The sequence below is a fragment of the Aquila chrysaetos genome, chromosome 24 (assembly GCF_900496995.4).
Source record: "Aquila chrysaetos chrysaetos chromosome 24, bAquChr1.4, whole genome shotgun sequence".
Classification (NCBI taxonomy): Eukaryota; Metazoa; Chordata; class Aves; order Accipitriformes; family Accipitridae; genus Aquila; species Aquila chrysaetos.
Window position 1 is genome coordinate 5,431,326 of NC_044027.1, and position 24,069 is coordinate 5,455,394.

Here is a 24,069-nt window from a genome sequence, read left to right on the forward strand (position 1 = left end):
ATACTGGAGCTATCCTTCCAGATTAGACATGACAGAGAATACTTAAGGATTCTTTGCATCCTCTGTGAAGTTTATTTAGGACTGTTATAATAAATCACTTACGGTGGGACAGCAGAGCGGCTGCTGTGCTGTGCTGAGCTCCAGCGCGGTTTCAGCTGAACACCGTAGGTGTTTGGGGTGCTTTCCATGAGTTGGCCAGTTCCCGACTGACAGCAGCCTGGTGTTTTCTTACCCAGCCAGACACATTGTGGAAGTGGATGGGAAAAGAGGCCTCTTCCGCGGTCTTACTCCTCGCCTCATCTCAAGCACTTTATCAACCATCACCAGGGGGAGCGTGAAGAAGGTAAAGGTCAGCTTCTCTCTCCATAAATCAGCTTGCTGGGTTGGCTGGTGCTACTGCAGCAGAGCCAGGGAGCCTGCATGTGCCTGCACCCAGCCACGACTGCACATGGAGGAATAAAGCGCGCATCCCTCTCCATCTCCTAAGGGCTCGGAATAGTCCTCCAGGACAGAAGGACATCAGTGCCCATATCCCTAAAGCTTGTTTTTTAAACAATTTTAATTTAATTTGAACAACCACTTGCCTTTTATCTTTTGTAAGCAGTTTCATGACCCCTCTCTTCCCCTGTTTTACTTCCCTTCCTTCCTTATGTTCCTTCTTGCCCGTTTTTCTTCTCCTCCCATCTAGAGCACAACTGCTCATGGTTTCCTCCTGTCCTCAGACATCGAGGGTTTGTGGGTCAGCATCTCCATCAGTTTTGACCATGTGTTTCTTCTTTCTCCGCTCAGGCCTTTCCACTGGAAGACATGGAGCATGTTTCTAACAAGGATGATGTGAAGACCTCCCTTAGGAAAGTGGTGAAAGAGGTGAGAAGTGGATATTGCGTGGAGAGTAAAGGAAGCTTAAACTGTGGGATGTGGGTGAAATTACTTGGAGAGCAGCTCTGGGTGAAATGGCTGTGGTATTTAGCAGCCATTCTGTGTCCAGCTATGCAGTATTTTGTAGGAATAGAGGTTTACCACAAACAACAGATTTCAAAAGACAGACCTGAAATGGGTGTCACTACATTAGGGGAAAGGGCCTGATCTGTGCAGGTGGACCAGCACAGCTTTTCATACAGGTGTGGTTTTTTTCTCCCCTTCCCAGACATCTCATGAGATGATGATGCAGTGTGTGTCCCGGGTTGTCTCACATCCACTGCACGGTGAGTCTTGTCTCTCTGCCTGGCAGCCCTCTCTGGACCAAGGATCACCCCAAACCCCCGTTTACTCGAGGCGCTTCTCTATCATAAATGGCTTCGTATGAAACCGCAGAACAGATGTGGGTCTGAGTTGTTGCTTAGGGAGGCTGACGCTTGGGTTGGGCTTCAGGGACTAACCCAGCCGAGGACAAGGTGCTCTCTTCCCTTTCATCCAAGAGCTTGTCCCAGAGATCCTGTTGGGCTTAGGACCAGAAGTCCTTCCCATCACTTACAGGCTAGGGGAGGGCACTGGTTTCTAATGAGTCTTGCAGTAATGATGACCACCAAGAAGAGCTGGAGGTGATGCGAGTTGAGGGAAGGGAGGGCAGAAGGGTCAGGTTGCATTTTCCTTCACATCCACTGCAACCCACGCTGGATTTGTTTCTTTGTCAGCCCTGTGTTTCTTTCTTCCTAGTGATCTCTATGCGGTGTATGGTCCAGTTTGTAGGCCGGGAAGTCAAATACAGGTGAGTGGCTGCAGCTCTGAAGGGTTTGGGCACACAGAAGCACGAGTCCAGGAGTCAGCTGTGCCAGATGCTCCAGTGCAGTGGGGGTATGGCAACCCAGGAGGTTTGGGAGACCGAAAAATGAATCTGAGCTGTGGTTAGAGGGTGGATGAGTGGGGGGTGAAGGGGTGTGGGGAGGATGGGCTCTGTCCTTGGCAAGCCTCTGTTCTGCCTTGTGCCTGTGGGGATTTTGGTGGCTGTAATGCACCTTGCTGATCACACAGTGAGTCTCCTGCCTTTTTGCTTTAGGTGTTAGTAGAAAGGAAAGTCAGCAGGGAGGCAGAGTAGGTAATATGAAGCGTTGCTGCAGTCCTGCTAGTCTGCAACATTTTTCCAAGCCTTTTCCAGTAATACCTGCCTCTCTGCAGGGCAAAACGACACGTACAGCCACCTGAAACCATGCTAGACACGACTGCAGCTAACCCACAACTGCCAGCACGAGCTCCTAGGGGCAGGACAGGGTTCTTGGGCTGAGAATCAGCCTAATCAAAGCACATTATGTGCCATGGTGGCGGCACGTGTACCTACTCACACAAAGCCAAGCAGAGCTCTTCTAGCTTCAGCATTTAAACAGTTGTCAGCAAGTTGAGTGTTGTCCCAGGCATTGTTGCAGACACGACCCTCCTTAAGGGGTTGAGGAGAAGGAACAGAGTGGAGCTGCCTGCTGCATTGCTGGCACAGTGGCTTGGTGGGGACACTGCTATGGCTGGTGGCTGCAGATTGCATGCAAAGCTGCGCTGGGCAGAGACAGAGCAACCCTTGCACACTTATAGCTCTTTTCCTTTCTTGGCAGCGGTGTGTTCAGCGCCATTGGCAGGATATTTAAAGAAGAAGGGATCCTGGGATTCTTTGTGTACGTGAGTTGTTTAAATACTTTCTCCCATAGTCCGAAGGCACCAATGGCTCTCCTGGCTGCTCTGCCAACCTCAGTTAGAGTCACGCTGAGCTCCCCCCACCTGAAACCTTGTCTGACCCTGGGACTCTCACATCAGATTAAATCTGTGCCTTTGACAATGCTCCAGTTTGACCATTAAGTTTACCCCAGATCTTATCTTCAATCAAACCTTCAGAGCCCAGAAAAAAACCTTTATTTTTTCTTACCTTTCTTTTTCCCTTGATGCTTCTTTGTGTTTCAGTGAAAGGCCATTTAAAGCATTTGTTTGTGCAACAGGCACCAAGATCAAGTGCAACAATGGGACCCCTTGTTGAAATAAAAGCCAGGGCCTGGGTAAGAAGCAACATTCCTCTGAAGAGCACCGTGGGTGCTTGTAATGAGCAGGTGGTTTGTGCTGGCAGCAGGTTTGCCTGTATGGCGGGACTGTGATGCTGCCCGGCTCAGCGGCATCACTGCCTGGACCCAGAAGGAGCTGAAAAGGCGCTTCCAGCCGCTTACGAAGCATGGCAAATTGATGGCGTCGCTGAAGTGGAAGTCTAGCGGACACCTTTTTGCTTGAACTCTTAATTAACACTTCTTGCCTTTTTTTCACATCTATATAAAAGCAGAACCACCTGCTGCCTATGCTCCTGGTGGGGAGATAACTCACTTTATTATGTCAATAATAGTAAAGGCAGCTCCAAAATTTCAGGAGGCGTTTTCAGGCCTGATGCCTTTGGCTGTGCAATCACAAAAATTTGGGCCTCCAGATGAAACATGAATGCATCAGGAAGAGGCAAGCAATCACAGGGGGTCTCACCCTGTCCTTGCCCGGAGGGAAAGGACCAGGGGTCTGCAGAGACCCAATCAGTTGAGTGTCACTGCATCTTCCTTTTGCATCCCACAGCTTCTCTGCTGAGCTGTGCAGCCCCAAATCTCCTCCATTAAATACAGGTTCCTCTGGGATGTTCCCTGTGCATGGGGCACGGCCGGAGCATGCTGCCCATCAGCCCTCCCTCTCCTCTACCTCCCGAGGAAATAACGTGAAAGGAGCTACCGCATTCCCTTCCTCCACATAAAATAAACACTGTTGGTAGCCTAATTAAACTTAATAGTTCACAGGAAAGGCTTTAACACAACCCAAAATGTCTCAGGAGGGCTCTGAACTTATACGTGCTCTACAACCCTGCTAGGAAATCACACTGCTGTGAGAGGAACACAAACTGCATCTGTAGGACCAAACTGCTGCTTTTCTGCTCTCAGCCCTCCTAACGCAACCTAAACACATCCACTCCCTTAAAATAATTGTGGTGCACTTATTTCTCATGGCCTTATAACCTCTACACAGCAGTAACAGCAGCATATGCTTGCTCTGGGTGTGTGCCTGGCTGGAGATAAAGACTTTTCAGGGGATGGACTTATCTCACTTCCCCTCATATCTGCAGCAGTCTCCTGCCTGCCAGCACTCCAGAAAGATGTTTCTGGGGCTCCGAAACTGCTGCACGTGGTCAGCTTGATGATGGCTTGTCCCAGCCCTGCTGGGCACTGGGGTTTCTCCTGTTGGGTCACATCACTGTACATCACGGGCTTCACCATCTGCCTGCTGCTGTTTCAGCTTTTAATGTTTTGTCATCTTCTAAAAATATTCCTAGTCCAGATCTCCTTAGACATCTCACCAGGCATGAGGGCTGTAGCACAAATGAATTTGGATTTTTTTGGTCCTCTTCTGCAGTGCCGTCAAACCCCTAGTCTCCAGTCATCCCATAAACTCAGGTCCAGCATTTGTCGTTACTTTGATGACAGGAGAGAGAGGTATGGTATCCTTATTGCAAATGGAACAAGTGACCCGATTCTCTATCAGCAGATGAGGTTTTACTTACATGGGTGCCATGGCCCAGCCCTCTGTTTCTGGACTTTATTAAGCCTCTGTTGTATCTGCAGCAGCTCAGGAGTCTGCTTCAGACTTGACTTTGAGTTAAAGAAAGGATTTTTTTACAAAGGCTGTATGCTAAATGCAAAGCAGGCCATCTCTTTGGGACCAGAGAGCTTTGATTTCTTTGTCCTATCTGTTGCTCTCGTATCACATCTTTTAAGCCAGCAGATCTTCTACTGAAGACTTCTGCTATGCCTAGCCCCTGAGACCTTGGCTGCATCTCCAGAGCTGCCAGGGCCTTGACAATACACAGGTTGTCTCCAAAAAGTATAACCCTAACTGCAAGCAAGCGAAGCAGGCTGGATCAGAGCATGCAGTCCCAATTGCTGCTCTGCTGCTGCAGCGACCACAGCAGGAAAGTAAACTGGTTCCCTGTTCCAAAGAGGCAGTGTTGTGTTTGGGAAGAAACCAATGACTTGGACTAGTGTGCTTGGAGGTGGCTCTCTTCAGCCCAGCAAACACTTGGTGTGGCTCTCGACAGGCTCATTTTCAGAAGAACTGTCTGAACACATCTGCTGGTGAAACAGGCAGGTTTGAATCACACCTGGATCATTTTGCAGTGGAACAACTGCACAGCCAAAGCAGGAGGCCCTGCGCTCGATGCCTACGGTGGTACAACAGATGCTGCTGAAGCACTGACAAAGTGGAAAACCCCTCTGAAACGATTTGTTAATGCTTTAGTGCCATTAACTGCAGAAGCTAGGGGTGGTGGTGCTGCTGGGAGCTCCGGCCCACGTGTTGATCAGAGCTATAAGCCAAAGCAGCACGTCACCCCCTGTCCTCATTCTGCCAGGTGGCAGCAGGGACTGGGAAAATCAGAGGGACTGGAGTGCTGCCCCCAGTTAATCCCACTTTGCAGTAGAGCAGGTTTTGCAGGAACAACCCCCCTCATTTTAATTTCTAAAAGGAGGGAGATTCCACAAAGAGATAAACTTCTTATTCTGCATCCAGAAGAGCATCTGCAAAACGAGCTTAACAGAAGCCCACTTCATCAGTCTTGCCTCGATTTTAGAGCAGGAGTTGGGCCAAGAAAGGATTTGGGGTAGAACAGGGGGACTTGGCCGAGTCAGATCCCAAACTTCCTACTCTAGAGCATCCCCCGACTGGAGGAGCTGGCAGCACATGCAGGACCATGTTTGAAGGCCAGGAGAGCTCTTCCTGAAATCTCCCCTTTTCCCTTCAGTTCCTTCCAAAGTAAAGATGCATTTTGGGGGAGTGGGGTTCCTCTATGCTGGTGGAGGGAGGGCAGGGCACCTCAGAAGGCAGCTCTGGGACCCTTCTGTACCTCACGCCCCTCTTTTTGCCATTGCAGCGGTTTAGTCCCTCGCATCCTGGGGGATGTTATCTTCCTCTGGTGCTGCAACCTCTTGGCTCACTTCATCAACACCTACGCGGTGGACGATAATGTGAGTGGAAGTACCCAATGGAGGGTTTGGGGGGCCCATACCAAGCACCTGCAGTTGCGAGGAGTTAATGGGCAGTTAATGGCTAATTTAATACAAATAGACACTGGGCTTTGGATAAAACACTGTAAAAGTGCTAAAGATGCAGCGTCTGCTCAGGGCTGTGGTTCAGCTGCAGTTTAGGGGATCAGGTTTGATAGCAAATGTCTTCCCCGATTCTCAGCTGGGATGCAGTGTGGTTACCATTGCTTTCTGCCCTATTCCCCTGCCCCACACCCATCGTCTCAGGTTCAGAGGGATGTCATGTAGTGACAGTGACAGCCTGGTCTCATCTGCCTCATCCACAACCCCTGTGGTTTCTCTTTCCAGTTCAGCCAGGCATCGGTGATCCGGAGCTACACAAAATTCGTGATGGGGGTACGTAGGCAACTGCCACGTCATTTCTCCTCTTCCTGCCATCTGTGGGGCGAGAGCTCGTGGTCTGGGGAACAAAGGCTGGTCTGTACTTTATATCCAAAGATGAGGATAACTTTGCTAACATGCAAAAGCTGGAAATAGCTTTTTTTGTCATAATGAACATTAGAGAGGCTATGGGTTTTCTGTGCTTTCAGATCGCTGTGAGCATGCTGACGTACCCGTTCCTTCTCGTGGGAGATCTCATGGCAGTGAACAACTGTGGGTATGTCGGTCACACTGAGATCTAAGGCTTTCCCTTCCTTTCTTCCAGCCCCTTGTTGTCTGAATCCTCTGCTAACGATCGTAAAGCTTTCATATAGAACCGTAAACTATATGGCACCTCACAGAGTTGGCTCGTTTCCTGTCCCAGGTTGCTTATAATTTTAGACCAGAGGGCACAGACAAGAGCAGCATAAAAGCTCAAGTGGAGAGAAATAGGGAGAGTCACGGTGGTGTGGTCCAATCTGAACTAGACCGGAGGCAGCAGGGATCAAAGGGACCGTCCTGGCTCCGGGGAGCGGCACGAGGGAAAGCAAAGCTCTTAAATGCAGCGATGAGTGCAGACAGGAGCAGGACCAAGCTTGCTTTCCCAATCCCACTGCTGCAAGAAGTCTTCTGCATTCATGCTTATGGGAAGGGAACTGGATCCAAGCTGCTGGTGTAGTGTTTTCTTGATATCTGCTGGCTCTTGAAGGTGTAGATACAGCATATAGTCCCGGGCTCTTAATGTATCCAGGTAATGCTCTTTGTTTGTACACTCCAGGGGTAATTAAATTACATGATCTGTTGCATTGTAAATAATGAGCTGGTCATTTGGCCTTCAGCCCGGTGCGACACTGTTTCTGTGTCCTTGCTTACACTTAACTGCTGCTCTTGTGTTACCTGTCTGGATAATGTGACATCTGTACAGACCGTCTCAGCTATTTGTTGTTGCCATGCAGGTTGCGTGCCGGCCTCCCTCCCTACGCTCCCGCGTTTACATCCTGGATCCATTGCTGGAGGTATCTCAGTGCTCAGGTGAGGGAGTGGGGCACGCACAGGGCTTTGGGCTCACTCTGCTCCCTCCTGAGGTCTCCAGCACTGCCCCAAAAGTGCCTATGCTGCATCCTTGACATGCTCTGTAACCTGTTTCCAGCCCTCCAGTTCTGGCACTGGTACCAGGCATGGCAGTACTGGTCTGCCCGTTACATGCCCCAAGCTTGCAGCCTGCAAACTTTTAGCCAATGCATTGCACACAGCAAAGCAAGGTGGCTCTGCCACTCTCCATCAGTCATCCCTGGGGGAGATGCCCGACTCCGGCGCCCATGGGGCTGAAGCCCTACTTTCTTCTCTGTAGCAACCCGGGGTGCTCAGGCCTGGCAGCCCTGCAGAGGGCACGAGTCAGTCCCTGCTAAACCAGCTGCAATTCCCCAGCCAGGTCTCAGCACGGCTGAGACCCTAACTCTGTGCTCTCTCTGCTCCTCAGGGGCAGCTGTTCCGCGGCTCCAGCCTGCTCTTCCGCAGAGCGCCCATGCCAGCCGCCTGCTTCCCCGTCGACTGACTCCTCGGCAGGGAGCGGTGATGAACTCGGACTCCTCAAGAAACCCTAAGCTTGTTTCGATACGTGTATATTTTTTCTTTTCGATCCGAAGTCCGTGGTGCCAGAGCAAGACACCTCCTCTCCAGCAAGGCCAGCAACAAGTTGGCTTCTGGAGATTTGGCTTCAGGCTCCAGCTGGACCAAAGCTCCATCCTCATGGCTGTCTCAAGCAGGACGTGTAGCAGAGAGCACAGAAGGGTATTGTCTTGTCTCTTTGGTCCAGGCTGTAGCTCTGGAGTCACTGGGGAAGTCTGGGAAACCAGAAAATGTCCAGGTACTAAACGAGCCAGCCCAGAGATGCAGGGACAAAAGACTGCTTCGTTCTGCCTGAGCTGAGAAGCAACAAGAGATCCAAGGTCACCTTGCTGGGAAGGCTATGCCGGCTGACCAGCCTCCTGCTTCATCTCTTCTGGAGAGGGCAAACGTTTGCATGGCAGGTGGCTCATCCTGGGTGAGATCAATCCTGCGACCCATATTTAAGGTTTTGAGAGTACCTGAACACTAGGGAGCACACCACTTCCCATGGGCATGAAAGGGAAATTATAGTATCAAAACAGAAAAGGGAAACACGAGTCCCACTACAGAGAACAGCACAGTCCCAAAGAGACAGGTACGGCTCGGCTCCAGGGCAGTGCTAGGACTTGGACATGGAGAGAGCACTTGGGGAGGGATGTGTGCTGCAGATGGTAACCGCTTTGGGAAGGCTTTTTGCAGCAGGACAGGCTGTATTTAGGATACACCCAACAGAGCTGCTGGGTGTACCCTGGGCAGGCAGCTTGTACGCATTTCTCAGGGGAGATGGATCCTGGGTTGAAGTGGGACGACTGCATCGCACAAGCATCTCCCAGCCAGCAGGACCATAAGCCCTGCCGGGCTCCTGCCAAACCTGAGCATCGCCGCTTCACTGATGGACGCGGAGCCGCGCTTGCAGCGCTGCGCTGCTGCGTGGCAGCGTCCTGCTAATAGCTACACAGGAGGGTTCGCCTTGTAGGAGGGGCACTCAGTCCGTTGCTGTCTGGAATAAAGGAATAAACCTTGCGCTAGCCAAAGGCTCACGAGCATTAGGGTCAAGGGCTCCTTGTGCACACGGGAGCACCGCTGGCCCTTGTGTAGCAGGGCTTACCGGTGGCAGCAGGGCAGGATTTATCCTCAGCTCCCAAGATGAGGGTTTTTTTGCACCAGTCTGTGCTGTTGTGGCAGCCAGGCAGATTTCCCCCGTTTTGGTTCCCCCACGAAGCAGTCGTTTGCACAGAGGTGTTGCTGCACTCCCTGGGAAGGGGTTTTGGGGTCCTTGAGCAGGTTCCCATGTGGTGCTGCAGCAGCAGCTGGGGTCGCATCTCATCCTGGTCGACTGGGGACCCCAATCCATTGCACAGGGGTTTTCCTCCATCAGATGGGTTTGATCCACACCTCCCAGCCAGGGCTTGCGGGACAGCGCTGGTACACACTGGGACCGGCGGTTCCCACCCAGCTCCCTTTGGTGTTGTGAAGTCTGTCCTGTCTGTCCTCCCTTCCTCCCATACAGTTAATGTTACATTAGCAGAAGTTAAATAATGCATGGCCCTGTTCCCTAACACCAGAGATTATTTCAAAGAGGATTTAACTATGCTCCAAAATACAGCTATAAAACAACAACTCTTGGGTGTTTCTTTTTTTAAAAAGTGTTAATTTTTTCTGCATAACAGGCTTCCTCACTCAGGGAAGGTTTTAGTTAAAGACAGGCACTTCCTTTGGTTTCTTCCCCAAAGCAGGGGCTACACCAGCTGTTACAAACTCAGATTCCCTCTGATCTTCCTCACCTCCATGGAAGGTCGGCAGGTTTAGGCTGAGCAAACTGCATTGGGTGCACCTGGAGTGAGGGTGGAGGCAGCAGTGGGCTTGGCTGCTTGAAACAATATACATGAAAGTAGGTATTTGGAGTTAAAACTGACCCTGAGCTGTTCTGGAAGGGATGATGGAGACCCTTTGCTGCTGTCGGGTGGGCTCAGCCGCTCCATCCTCCCCCGCATGGCTCGCAGGATCCTTACTGAGTGGCCTTTTATTACATTAGCTGGTTTCTTGCCTTACCCCAACACCGGGCATTACATCTCCCAGATCACACAATGCCTGCACGGGAACGTGTGCCTTTACCCTCAAAATTAAGGCCACCTTCTGCTGGTCACATGCCTGTAAAACCTCCTACACCCTGCGTGCAGCCTGGCTGCAGCCACTGCAATGAAAAGTGCTATTTCCTTTCCTTTGAGGAATTTACCTAAATCTGCACCAGAGCAAGCATCCTGCCAGCAATTTCTGCCCAGTTCACTGGGAGCCACAAACTTTGTTGGAAACGCAACACTTGAATATAGTGTTTGGTCAATTTAAATGAAAACCAGGTTTCAAAGCTTTCAGTGCACTGCCTAACCTTGAAGCAGGGGCTGCCAATCATAGGATGATTAAATATTTCCTTACCTCCTCCTATTTCTAACCCTGGTTCTTCTTATCCTATGCTGCATTTGAGGTGTTCCGCCATGGGGACAATGTCTACACCAGGAACAGGCAGGGAGACAAACCAAACCCTGGCTGGTCACCCCCCTCCCTTAAACTGCTGCTCCATTAGCGGGTGCTCAGCCCCGCAGCTGGTGCTCCTTTAGCACAGCTGATGGGGACAGAGCCCAGCACCCGCAGGAGAGGGGATCTGGGGTGAAACCTGCGGTCGGGGGAACAAATAAAGGGATGTAGGGGGAGGTTTGGGTCCGGCGCCTGGGATGGAGCCAGGGATTTCTCCCACACACAGCCCCAGCACTCCCCTATCTGCCCAGGAAACAAACTTAGGTGTAAATATTGACTCTCTCCTGCACAAAACCGGGATGGGTGGAGATGGCTGTGGTTCCGTGCCCGTGCAGTTTATCAGCCCTCAGTGGAAAACAGAGATTGCCGGGACTTTGGCCTCATCTGCTCCCAGCTGCCGGGGGGAGAAGGGAGGCAGCGGCTGCAGCCGGGAGAGGGAAACTCAGGTCAAGGCTGCCCTGACTCTCTGCAGGGCCCGGATGCTTGGGTCTGGCAGGATTTGGGGAGCAACGAGGTGCTGGTGAAGCCCTTGTGCCCAGGGAAAGTGCGGCTGGGCTTGGACCCATTGCATCATCCTTCCCTTTCTCCCTGCAGAGCCGTCCTGCTAAGGACCCTTCAGTTAAAACCAAACCCCCTCCCGGCTGTGCCGCTCTCCCCGCTGCGGAGCCAGGAGGAAAGCAGCCCAGCAAACCTCTCGCAATGACTGTACGGTGCCCGTCACCCTGGTCTCTGGCTGCCAGACCCCCCGCCCCGGGCAGCCCCCGCCAGCCCCGGCAGCAATGGAGGGGGCCCCGCACGAGGAAGTGCCCCTGCGGCACGGCTGCCCTCGATAAGGCTGTTTGCGCCGTTCTCCTGCAGCGCCGAGCTCCACGTAGGCAAATAATTATTTAAAAAATGTATACGTAAAATAATAACCCTCGTGAAGGAGATCCTGCCGCCGGGAAGGTGGGACTGGCTGGTGCCAGGAAATTCTCCGGGTGGGGACTTGGACCGGACCCAGGTGCTGGCGGCACGGTGGCTCTGGAACCGTCCCGTCTTTGCGCAGCCCCGTCCTTGCCGGGAGCGGGGTGGCCCCGTCCCCCGTGACGGCCTTCGCCCGAAGCGCGAGGTTACGGAGGAGTCGGGTCCTGCTGGAGTCGCCCCGCCTCGGACAAGGGAAATCCCGGCTGGAAACAAGGAGAAAAGGCCACAAAGGGCACGGCGGGAAAGCTCGGCGCGGTGGCCCGACCTGCCACGCTGGCGGTGGCGGCTCCGTCCATCACTCGCGGCTTGTAAAGGGAGGGGAAGAGCTGCTTTCCGCGCTCCCCCTTGCCTGACGCGGGCCCTTTTTTGGGGAGAACTCCCTCAAATCCCCCCAAGCTGAGCCGCCCCGTACCCCCCCTGGGATGGCAGTGCTCCCGGGGGGAGCCGGCGGCATTTTATCCCACCCCGAGGAGACCCCAGGCCTTGGAGGAAAGAGGTGGCGGCACAGGCCGGCCGGGGTCGGCCGAGATGCCTTTCGCCGCGGCCGCCGTGGCCCCCTCACGCCTCCCTCGGCGCTCGCACGGCACCGGGCCCCCCCGTCCCGGGGGAGAAGCAGGAGGCCCGGCGAGCCGGGGAAGGGGGGAAAAGTCTCCCCAGCTCTTGATTTGGCTTCTCTCCCCTTGCCGCGACCCGATGGCCGGGCCGGCGTGGCGAGGGTCCGCACCGCTGCCGCAGCAGCCGTTGTCCGAGGCGCCGTCCCTTGCTGAAAACGTGTTAATTCTCTAATCTTTAGGAATGGAGTTTCTCCCTTAAAAGCCGCCTGCGCTCTGCGGCCGGGTGGCGCGGCTCTTGTCAGGCTGCCAGAGGAGGCCGGAGCAGCGTCACATGCTGCAAAGTTTTACAAGGCGAGCGAGCCGTCTGGGGAGAGGGACGGGAGAGGGGACAGACGCACGCACGCACTCGGACGCGCACACGGAGAAACCTCCTCCGGGCTCCCTCCGGCTCTGATCCCAACGTTTATTATTTTTTTTTTTCTCTCCCTTTTTTTTTTTTTTTTTTTTTTTTTGGAAGAACAAAGACTTTGGGGTGGGTTGGCGCGTTTGTTTTTCCGGGGTTGGTGTCGGTGGACGGGGGGGGGGAAGGAGGCCGGAGGCGGAGGGGGGAGACTGCGGCTTGAATGCGAGAAAGTCCCAAATTTCGCTGGCCGAGTTGCAGAGACCGTCTCTGCGAAACTTGGAGGAGGAAAGACGGGGGGAAAAAAGGGGGGGAAAAAAATAATTAAAAAATAAAATATGATGACGTCACTTGGAGCAGGGGTGCCTTCCCCGCTGCCTGTCAGATGCGCCTGAAAAGAACAGGGCAATAAAACAACAGCCGCCTCTGTCTCCCTCGTTAAACACGGCACTAATTGGATGTTAATTTCTCCTTGCTCTTCTCGCTGCTCGATTGTGAGGGCTCTGCCTGGCTCTCCCTCTCTCGCTTTCTTTCTTTCCTGTTGCAATGCTCTTGGCAGCTCCGAGGGACTCCGGACTGTGCGCTCCCCTCCCGCTCGTGGACTGGAATAATTCAGGAGCTGGGAGAATTAAAAAAGACGAGGCGCGGGGGCGAACGGTTCAGAAACGGGGCGGGCGTGATGGATTTTGAGAGCTACGCTAATCTCCCCGTTTCCCGTGCATTGTCCTGCCGACTTGGAGCTATTCTCTTCCCATTTGATTTCTCTTCCCCCCCTTTCCCTTCGCGTTGGGTTTGGGCTGCCGGGCAAAAATATATGTTTCAAAAAAAAGCATAAAAAAAAAAAGAAAAAAGGCAAAAAAAAAAGGAAAAAAGGCAAAAAAAAAAAAAAGAAAAAAGGCAAAAAAAAAAAGGCAAAAAAAAAAAAAAAAAAAGCACGGTTCAATGACGACAAACCCCCAAACCTCCTCCCAGCTCCCCCCGTCTCGCCGCGCTGCCTAACCCCTGCGTGGAAACAGGCGTTTTAGGGAGCCGGAGCAGGAAGTTGTTGTTCTCTGTCTTGCCCAGGTCATCCTTAAAGGGTATGTGTGCAAGAGCGGTGGGCGCGTGGGGCTCGGCGGGCGCCCGGCGGCGATCGGCCGCCCCCCGATTTGCCCCCCGGCCGACGAGGCGGGCGAGCGGCGGAGGGGGAGCGGGGGCCCGGGTGGCGTTTTGGGGGACGCGAGAGGGGCCCAAGGGACAGGATGGGTGGGGGAGCAGAGGGGAGGGAGCGGGAGGCGGAGGTGGGGGGAGAGAGCGAGAGCCGGGGAGTAAAGTCCTACCTGGGATCGGTGCCAACTTCCTGCAAAGGGTTACAGACCCGCGGCTTTGAGAGCCCACCAGAGGCGAGTGCGCTCTTGTCACGGTTCCAAGGCGAGATGAAGGCAGCGGGAACAGGTACAGCAGATGCCGAGTGGCCTCGTTTGCCCGCCGAGCGGGGCTTTGGCTCGATTTAAACCTCGCCGACGGGGAGGCTTCGGTGCTCCCGCCGGCGGGGGCCTCGCCATCCCCGCACGAGGCCGGCGGGGCCGGCGGGTGCCAAGGGTGGGGCGCGCGGGCCGGCGGCGGGGGGGGGGCGCGTGCATGGCAAGGGGGGGGCCTCCGCCGCTCGTTCGCCTTCTCGCCGTTTGGATTAACATGCGGAAGATGCGCCTGTCACTTTGCTTACTGTCAGCGCCGGCTCGGGGATGGGTGACGGCTTTGTTCGGCGCAGCCGGGGGAGCCGTGCCAACTCGGACTTGGCAGGCGAAGCCGGGTGGGCAGGGAGAGGGGGACGAGGGAGCGGGAGCGGCTGCCGGGGCGGCTGCGGAGGGACGTGGCCGCAGGCCCGCGTCTGAGCGCGGCGGCTTTCTGGCGGCGTGCGCCTCCCTCTCCCTCCCTCTCTCCCGCGCTCGCCTGCGCCCAGGCTGGTGCAGACAAAATGAAAACGTGTTTTGTTTTGTTTTTTTGGCATCTCCCCAGCAGCGCTACCAACGCCGGCCGCCCCCCCCTTCTCTCCGGTCCCTTCCCCAACCCGCCGCGACTCCCCTTTTACAATGGGCACGACCCAGGTGCTAGGGCAGCTGAAAAAAAAAAAAGGCCAAAAATACCCCTTGGCACCCAAACCACCCCCGATCCGCCCCCCCTTGGCGGCGACTGCTCCCAACCTTCCTCCATGGCAGGTGGGTTGTTGTTTGTATATATATATTCTTTGGTCCTTTTTTTTTTTTCTCCCCCCCCCATCGGATCCCTCTCGTGTTGGGTGTGTGCGTTCCTATTCAAGGACCCGCCGCCTCCTGTCGTGCTAAAACCAGGAAGGAGGGAGCCCAGGGCTCATTTCTGCCTGGACGCTGGGGCGGCGGGCGAGTGAGCCGGCGACGGAGGGTGCGAGGAGGGAGGAGGGCGAAGGGCAGGCGGGAAAAAGAGCCCAGGGAGGCAGAAAAAAAATAATCCACCTCCCCAGGCCTTTTGTTTAACATGCATCGATGCAAAGGAAGGTCTTGGCTTTTTTTTTTTTCCTCCCCTTGTCCTTTCCCTCCCCCCCCCCGTGCTTGAGCCTGGTGGGGCGTTTTCGAGCCCAACGGGGCAACTTTCCGGAGCGGGCGGTGTCAGAGGTTGATTTTTTGGGAGGTGGCGGGCTCGTCCCGCGGGCGTGCGGCTCCGAGTGCAGGAATTCCTGCCAGCTCGCCTTTGTGCCAGCCTCCGTTGGCCTTGGGTGTCTCGTTCGGATGGAGCCTGGCATCCAGGCACCGCCCATTTCTTGGCGTTGAGCTGCGAGGAGAAGGAAAGGGGAGAGAGCGAGCGAGAGAAGGGAAAAAAAAAAGCTGTCTCACTCAAACTGGCCTTTCTCGGAAAAGGATCCTTCCCCGATGATTGTCCGGATAAGCGGAGCTAAATCCAGCCACCACTCAACAACAAAACCACTCTCTTCCACGGTGCGTCTCTCTTGCTGCCTTGGTACGAAATCGAACCTCACTCTTAATTTTGGGTTGGTTTTTTTTTCGTTCGTGCGGTTGGGTTTTTTTGCCTTTGATTTGAAATAACGTTTTGTTCCTCCAGTTGCTCAGTCGCTTTGTTGTTGCTGTAACCTCCCTTCTCCCCGAAACCCCTTCCCGTCGAGTCCTCCGGCCCTTGGTGTTAAAACATCCGACTTTAAAATCGGTCTCCTATAGAGAGGGATGTATAGCAGATAGACAGGTCCCTACATGCAGTGTTTGGAGCAGGACTGGAGGGTGATTTCTCTCCCTGCCCTCACCCCGCCACCCGGGATGTCCCCGAGAGCCACCCGGGGCTGGGTGCGTGTCGCGCGGGTGCTTCTTTAGTTCCCCACTGGGCACCGCCGAGGGGGGAAAAAAATATGTCGAATCATGTCGGATTTGCAATTCAACATGGCAGCCGCAGCTAACGTGGTGGGAGCTCCTACTGCCGAGCAGACCGGCGGGCACGCGTGCTCCCGGCCGGCCGTGCCAGCGCAGGGTGGGGGCACGGGAAGGGTGGAAGGAGGGAGAGGGAGGACGGGAGGGAGGGAGGACGCCAAGGCGAGGTCAGAGGAGGAGGATAATTTTATTTCATTTTGGGGGGGTGAATTACACCAGGAGCGATTCGGGAAGGAGGGAACTCAAGCGGTCTGGTTTTGTCAGCGTTAACTGTTTAGAAGCTGGCTTGTTTTTCACGCTGGCACGGCGTGCCAGGGCGGGCAGCAGAGCTGGGGAGATGCCCGGGAGCGGGGCGGAAGGCTCTGCCGGCCCCGGCGGGCGAAGCTGGCCGAGGGAACGCTCCGGCAGCGGCTGGCGGCTGCTTTTCCCGGAGCGATGGCGGCCTTTAGGCTTTGGAGAAGGACTGAGCCGGGTGCTCCTGGGAGGAAGCTGTTTTGCGAAGGCATCGGGACGATTGATGGGGCCGCTTGCGGGCACCCAGTGCCTCCTGCCTCGTGGAGGTTCGCGCCTCTCCCCTCGCACCCAAGCGAAATTTGGCACCGCCGTGCCGAAGCTCTCCAGGTCTGCCTGGCCGTAACTGAGCCCGGGGCTTTGGCCCCAACGTGTGTGAATCTGCCCTCTTTCTGTCAAACTTAATTTAGGCCCGTTTGGGACGCAACAAAAGCAGCTTGTTTGCAGGGCAGGGTCCTCCTTCTCGGCTGCTGCACACTTCGCAGGCGTTCGGGAGCCATGAAAGCCACCCCTCCTCCTTCACCAAATTTTTTCTCCTCCTTCCCCCCCTGCCTGGCTTCCCCCCTCCTCCTCCCTTCTCTGAAAAAATCCCTCTTTCAGTGAGTGACGCATGGCCCTACAGTAAACTGGCCACAAAGCACCCGAACACCCTGGCCCCGCTTTGCCTCCGTGACCCACCAGTCTGTGCTGGCCGTCTCGGCTGTGCTTCCAGGACACCCCTTGCCTGTCCCTTGCCTCCCAGAGATGCTGTCCCTGGTGTTGTGCATCTTCCCAGTCCAACAGAGAGCTGCGTGGCCTCGTGCAGCCCAGTTTGGCAGCCAAGATGCTGGGGTCCGGCTCTGAACCTTGCTGCTCGCTGGTGTGCTGTTCAGCACAGCCGTAGGTAGGTTTCACAATACCCCGCAGCTGGTTTGGAAGCTGAAACTCCCGTGCTGTGGGAGCTGGGGGCAGTCAGTTATTCGTGGGGGTCTGACCCCCAAAATGTGTTGGGATGCCCTCTTCAACAGAGTGTGTTTACACACTGGTTTACATCCAGACCCTGAGAAGGCAGCACAAGTGTTTTGCTCATCAGTCCAGCTTTCTCCTTGCAGATTATTTATACAGACGGGCTGGGGTGAAACCAGACCTTTCCCAATTTGCTCCCAATCCCTATTGCTTCCCTGGGAAAAGCTAGTGGAGGGCAGATATAAAAAAACCCACTGAAGCTCCAGTGGTCTCTGCAGTGGGCAGCCTGAGAGGAGAGAAAGTCTGAACTCAAGCAAGACACTTCTGACGTGTCCTAAGCAAAACATCTGGCACCCCTGGAAGAGCCATCCAGCCAAGGGACGCAGCTGTTTTATTCCACACAGCTCGCAGCAAAATAGGGCTCGTGCTTCCAGAACATGGCTCAGCAAAAAGGACGAATTCTTGAAACTGGGAGTTGGATCTTTCTGCTGTTTATTGCCTTTGAATCCCGAGTTTGCTCTCAGGCTGCTCTGGTGCGAGCTCTGCTCCATCTCCAGGCGGGAGACCAGGAGATTTTCTCCAAGGCTTGAGCCTCATTCAGCTGCTATAACCCCCCGGCAGTCAGCAGAGCCACTCTGGATTTGCACTGACATTCCTGAGAGCAGGATCGGGCCTCCAGGTTTCTCGAGGGTGGCTCTGGGAAATTTCCTTTCCTTAAAAGGGCCAGGTTTGGCCAAGGCAGAGTTTGGATTGTGATTTCCTTTTTTCTTTTTCCTTTTTTTAAAAAAAAAAAAAAAAAAAAAAAAAAAAAAAAAAAAAAAAAAAAAAAAAGCAAAACTCAGAGGAAAACTTGCATTGGTGAAAATTGCCTGATTTACAGTTGCAGAAAGGCTGTGCTGTGTCTCCACAGGCCAGACCTGAGGGGACCAGCTTCCCCTATGCTGGACCATCCATGTAATCAGCTTCACCACTCCCGTGACCACTTCTGGTGGGGATACAGGGGGTAAAAGGCAGGGAGACTGAATGTGGCCTTTGCAGGCTCTGTCCTCAGCCTTTCCACTAATTATTCCAATGGATTTGGGGGCACAAGTTTGACGGGATCCTTGTAGAAACACATCCAAGGGAGAGCTGATGCTAGCAGCTTCATGCACCAAAGAGAACGTAGCGTATCCAGAGGTACCCAGATCTGATTCACCCTCCATACCACCCCACGGCTGATCCTCAGAAGAACCAACATATAATTTATTTTCCTTCCTGCAGTTTTTTTCTCTCCTTGCCACCTCTTTCATTTCTTAATTTCCCTCCACTTTTTTTCTGTAGTACCAGTTTGTTATTGTGGAGTTGCTCATAGCTACTGTTTATCTTTGATGTTACTTGGCTGCTGCGAAAGGTGAGGTCTGGGAGGACAAAGCGAGGCGGCTGGTTTGTTATTGTAGGGTTGCTCATGGGCACTGAGCTGTGCTGTCTGGCTTTGCAGTTGGAAAGCCCATGAGATACGTAGGGCTAATGCACACTGGGTTTGGCATGCTAGGGTCACTCACTAGATAGATAGTCCTGGCCACAGAAAATGTAAGAGAAGAAGTAGCCCAGCAAAGGGCACAACCAACATGCTGCATAAAGTGAGGTCTGTGGAGTCTCAGAGGTAGGTATTATATTATTGCGATGATGACAACCAACTATCACCCTGTATGTAACACCCTGTGGTTTTGGGAGGTACGTAGCCAGGCTGTGGGGCAGTGGCTTTGCAAGCACCTCTCCCGTTCATTCCCACTGGTGCTGTTCTGTCCTGTGGCTGCTGCCAGCACATCAGTGTCACTGTCCTGCTGGGCTTGGGGACCGAGGACGAGGCCAGGGTAGATGGCCGTGCATTCCAGGGCAGCCCCAGCCCATGCAGGACCAGGCAGGAGGTTTCTCCTCACCTGCAAGACCATGACAAGCGTTGTGCTTCTTCCTCCTCTTCCCAGCTTGAGGGTTCTGCAGGGCAGCCACGGCCACCTTTGACTTGGTCGACTGTTCAGTCAGGATCTTCAGGGTCTGGTTTGAACTCGTGGTATGGCACGTGCTGATGTTTTAGTGCCAGGCATGGGGACCTGAAGCAGCTTTGGCTAGGCAGGGACGTTCTGGGAGTAACACCAAGAATTCAGGGAGCAGTTCTCCTCTCCTTTGGTCTTGGCTTGCTCGGCGCTGGGCACTGGCTCTGCCAAGGGGAATGGAGGTTGCAGGGGCAGCACGTGGCATCCTGGCATGTGGAGCCAGGACGGCTTGGGAGCAGGCAGCAGGATGGGAGCAGGCTAATTTGCTAGCACTGAGCTTGACAACACAAGCCTGAGGGCTAGGAATGGAGGCACCCTGGGCATGCAAGGAAAGAGGGTCCTAAAAAGCCCAACTCGGAGCAACAGCTTGGGTTATAACATTTTTCAAGCAGGCTGCACTCCTCATGTGGAGACTCCACAAGTCAGGGCGAGTGATGATACCAACGTGATCAACAGCTTCAATTTCTGCACGTCTGCTCCCAGGGCTCCTGGTTGTGGGAGAAGCGTTGGGCCAAGACTCTGGGAGCTGAGCAGCCACACAGGGAGAACATCTGGGACCATCCCTCCAGCCACGCTGCCTTGGGAGCTCCTCACTGCAGTTGAAGAGAGCTGGGATGGATACAAAGGGACATGGATAAAAGGGTCTAGGAGGGTTTTGCTCCTTTCTCCAAGCTGGCACTGTGCAGGCGATGAAACGCAACCACTCGGCGTGTTTCCATCTCCCAGGAATAAGAATACAGATAAGGTCTCCAACATGACCTCCCAGTTCAGCCTGGCCAGTTATCCTACAGCCTGCTGGGGAAACGCCTCTTCTGTTTTAAATCTGCAAAAGCTTCTTCGCTCCCTGGCTCCATCAGCCGTGTGCTGTTCGACGCACACCGGACTCCACCCCAGAAGCAGCTGCATCTCAGCAGAGCCGTGGAGGCTCACGATACGTCAAACCCCAACACAGTCTTTGTTGCACAACTTGCTCTCGTTAGTCCTGAAATCTTCCCAGCTGTTCAGAGAGGCAGCGGCAAAAGAAGAGTCCGGCAACGAGCTCCCGAAGTCGGGAAACTTGAGCCGGTGGAGCCTGGCTGTGCTGGAGCTGACAGCCAGGATAGGCCCCTGACCTGGGGCTGGATCCAGCCATGCCTGAGCACTGTGGGAGTTCCCATCTGGATCTCAGCTTTGCAGTCTGGGCCCTCCCCTGCCCAGGGGATTAGCCGAGATGTGGTTCCCAGGGCGGGGGAAGGGGCTAATGAACAGAGACAGGATAACGAAGCAGGTAAGGGCTTCCTGTCCTTTAGGGCTCAGGAGGAAATCCTGCAGCTGGTGTATCTGGATACGATTAGTGTCCATTTCTCCCTGTGTAATCAACCCATCTGTTCATCCTTGCGCATCAACAGCGCACACCCCGTTGCAGGCAGATGCCCCCTGGGCACTGTTTTTATCTGTGTCTGCCACGGCCACTCCAGGCAGGCTGAGAACAAGGCTTGCTCTGAGCCGTGGATGCCGTGACGGCGTCTGTTCCCTCTCCCCGCCGGGCTCAGCAGTGTAGGTCAGGCCAGAAGGAGCCCCAGGAGAGCTGCAGCCAACAAACCAGCTACGATTGCTGCAAATAGCAGGACCAAGCCCAGGAAAAGCTGCTTCTTTGGAGGGAGGGCGGGCATCTTCTCCAAAGGGCTTTGAACTTTTGTTCAAAGTGATCTTTGTAACACACTGATAAGCTCAGCTTTCCAGACACTGCCTGCTCATCCGAGCTCAGCTTTACTGCAAGCAGGTAAAGGTGGATTATGTTCAGCTGCCAGGCTTGTAAAGTCTTGTTCATCACATGGGATCCTGAGTAGGGGTTATACAGTCCCCACGTGGTTGCGGAAGGGACTGGGCTTTCAGTCCTGCTCTGTAAGAATGCTGGTTAAATTTGATAGGTGCTGGTGCAGGATCCCGAGGATCTGTTCCACCTTCTTTTCCTTGGCAATCTTGTCCAAGTATGCAAAAAACACGTGGCAGCTCTGCACTGTCTTGCAAATGCCAGGCCAATGTGCCGGCTTGGGCTGAAATGAAGTCAAAGGAGGAGCTGGTGTATGGATCAATGCTTTTTCGCAATGCAGTGGCTCAAGCTTGCATGGTCCTTTAGGGTCTTCTGAAAGGTCAAGCTTGGTGACAGAGTCAGGACAAAATCTAAGAGTTATAATTCCCAGTCCTGGTGTCCTGTATACTGAAACTGTGTCAACCTGCGCTTATATTGGCTCTTACTTGTGTCACATTTGGTTGTTGGAGTGTCTTGAGGGATCCATTGTACTAAGTGCTGTCCCCGTACAGAAGATAAAGATGGTCCCTACCCGGAGCAGTTTATATACTCAGCCCAGATCTCTCCTGTGTGTAGTGTTAAGTGATCCAGGCACCTGAGCTTCTGCCATTTGCAGAGTGCCAAAACGTCATTACCGGCCAGAAACAATTTGAGGTATGCGTCACAGATTAAACATTTCATTTGCTTTCGGGGGTACTTGTTGCTTAACTTCTAAATGCAACCTGTCTTCAGCCCCTATTATATTGCTCTGGACTGCTCTTTGGGTCATAAATCTTCTGATTTTTGTTTGTTTTGGAATGCACTGATTTACCACTAAGAAATAAATGAAAAGCAAAAGAAAACAGCAGTACTTGTTTGCATAGGCCCTACATTGTTCTGTGTTCTGCTGCTACTGAAACAGAGGCGATAAATCCTACTCCCTGGACAGAGAGAGGTTTTTGGGTGGTGGCTGTGTGCAAACAAGGCCAGGGAAGATAAACAAGCAGAAAAATACTGTTTTTAGGAAATGACATTTGAGGATGGCCAATCAACTGATGGGTCAAAGCCAACACAACAGCATCAATTAGCAAAGACATATTGATATTATTTCTCCAAGGCATTTTTGCATCAACAAAGAGGGAAGAGAGATGGATCTGTGTTATGGTATCTGTGGTCAAACTTGGCTGCAATTAGGAATCTGTATAGTTTCTGTGTTGGAAAAGGGGAGTTTTGTAAAGAACTCTGCCTGTAGAAAATGTGTCCACAGTTCCAGAAGGGCTCAGCCAAAAGGGTGATGAAAATCTGTCTGTTGGTGTCATCGTCAGAACGGGTGGAGGTGGGAACATTTGCTAATCTTGCTTATTTTAGGGGGCCTGCTTTCAGCAGCAGTTCAGTTCTGAAAATGCAGCTCTGAAAACTCAGCCCTTAAGAGTCTAATACAATACACGCTTCAGACTAGACTAGAAAGAAAGATGCATTTTTCAGACTGTAGGTTCTTGCCTGCCTAATTATGATTTTCAGCTTCTTAAGATTAGGCCTTTGCATTGTATAAATGTGACACAGAAGAAATGGCTGTGACATTGCCTTGCATTTTCTTTTCCAGCTGGGGAGGAACCCAGCTAAACCTGCAGAGTTTCAGAGCTTGCAGAACTGTAGTGGAAGAAGAATTTAGTCTCACCCTTGGAAATCAAACTCGACCTCAGTTCCCTGAGCAACCACAACCGTCACAATTCATCTTCCATCCAGCCCACACAGGATGGCCTAGGGACAATCTCACTCTTAAGGGGTAACTTTTGGCACCCTGATGAAGTGCAGGCTCTAGATGGATTGCTGTATTCATGCCCGAGTTAGACAAACAACCTCCACCAGCTTCGGAGGTTACATCTTTGTTGGAACCTTTCAGAACTAGGTTACAGCCTCCGCTGTGGGCTGTGACTTCACTGCTCAGTTGCCTCTGTAGTCACAGAAGGTGCTTGAAACTGCATGAAATGGCCTTGGGATGAGCTCAGGACTGGCTAAAGTCTGAAACAGTTTGGCTTGTGGGATTCATTGCAGTTGCCGCTCCAAATCCACTTTGGGATGTGTCCCAGTGATGTGGAAACTGAAGCCACCCCTCACTTTCGTAGGCAGAGTGCTCCCTACCACCATCCATCTTCTGGAAGAGAGAGGAGTAGCTGCCCTGGGTACATGCAGTCCTCCAGAGCAAGGTGGGATATGGGTCACAAACAGAGCGCTGGGCATGTACCAAAAAGACTAGCAATGTCACAAACCCTAGCTTGGATTTCTCCACTTCCTTGGTCTGGAGCCCCAGGGCTGTGTTTGTCAGAAGAAGAAAGTCAGCTTCATCTTCAGCCTTGATGGGAGAAGCAGGCAGGGAAGAGCTTGGATGGACGCTGTCCATTTGTGCTTCAGATGTGCTGTGGCAACAGTATGAATAATGCAGATAAGTTCAATTCTTTTCTCTCTGGCTGAGGACAAGGTCTCCCAGTTGATAAGAACTGGGAGCCCACCCTTGTTAAAGCCAGTATTAGACTTAGACCTTCATGAGATCTACTGCCTCAAGCAATGCCATTATTCAAAGCACATTCAGTTAATTCGTACGTTAACTAATTAACCTTCTCAGCATTCCAGGTAGGGAGTATCTATCTCCCAAAGGAGGAAACAGAGGCAAAGTGACTCACTAAGACTGGATGCAGGAGCTCAGCAATGCAGCTCTTAAGTCTGTTTTTTCCTTCCCAAATGATTTTGTTGTTGCTGCTGCTGCCGCCTTATGTTCCCCTGAGACAGAAATGGAGGTGTCCTAAAGACTCCCAAGAGAGTGCTCAGGCCTGGTGGGGAAAGGTGCTGCTGGACAAACCTGGAGAAGAAAAGATTCCATCCAAATATACCCAGAGAAGACAGTTTAGTTCACCCACATCCTTGCACCAACTAAGGGCAAAAGCTAATGCCATTTCTCCCCATTCACAAGGAAAGTATTTCTCATCAGCAAATGAATAAAATCCCATTGCTTCTTACTCACATTTTCATCCATTCAAAATCTCATGAACCAGAAGCAAAAAAGCTAGTGCAGGGAGGAGAGAGCATGTGAGAGATGATGGTGGGGCTATGTTTGTATGGGCTCACTGGGATGCGAATAGACCAGAAGGATGACCTGAAGGGACTCCAGCAAACAGCCAGAGGGG

General features: G+C 53.1%; 2 protein-coding genes and 1 long non-coding RNA gene across 5 annotated transcripts in view; 2 read left to right on the forward strand and 1 right to left on the reverse strand.

Annotated features, from left to right (window-relative positions):
• MTCH1 (mitochondrial carrier 1) overlaps window positions 1-9,626 on the forward strand; it is an 11,849-nt gene extending 2,223 nt beyond the window's left edge. Inside the window, exons 3-12 of the mRNA XM_029999553.2 lie at window positions 237-343; window positions 790-867; window positions 1,148-1,205; window positions 1,657-1,708; window positions 2,541-2,600; window positions 5,867-5,960; window positions 6,327-6,374; window positions 6,569-6,636; window positions 7,355-7,430; window positions 7,879-9,626. Of these exons, the coding sequence (XP_029855413.2) occupies window positions 237-343; window positions 790-867; window positions 1,148-1,205; window positions 1,657-1,708; window positions 2,541-2,600; window positions 5,867-5,960; window positions 6,327-6,374; window positions 6,569-6,636; window positions 7,355-7,430; window positions 7,879-7,953 (716 nt within the window). The 3' untranslated portion in view covers window positions 7,954-9,626. The remainder of the gene's footprint in view (window positions 1-236; window positions 344-789; window positions 868-1,147; window positions 1,206-1,656; window positions 1,709-2,540; window positions 2,601-5,866; window positions 5,961-6,326; window positions 6,375-6,568; window positions 6,637-7,354; window positions 7,431-7,878) is intronic.
• FGD2 (FYVE, RhoGEF and PH domain containing 2) overlaps window positions 1-14,499 on the reverse strand; it is a 26,712-nt gene extending 12,213 nt beyond the window's left edge. Inside the window, exon 1 of the mRNA XM_041119677.1 lies at window positions 13,775-14,499. The gene's annotated coding sequence lies outside the window, so the exon portion shown is untranslated. The remainder of the gene's footprint in view (window positions 1-13,774) is intronic.
• LOC115334847 overlaps window positions 13,391-24,069 on the forward strand; it is a 22,320-nt gene continuing 11,641 nt past the window's right edge. For all 3 annotated transcript variants that reach the window (XR_005931276.1, XR_005931277.1, XR_005931279.1), the window contains exon 1: window positions 13,391-13,534. This is a non-coding gene — a long non-coding RNA (uncharacterized LOC115334847). The remainder of the gene's footprint in view (window positions 13,535-24,069) is intronic.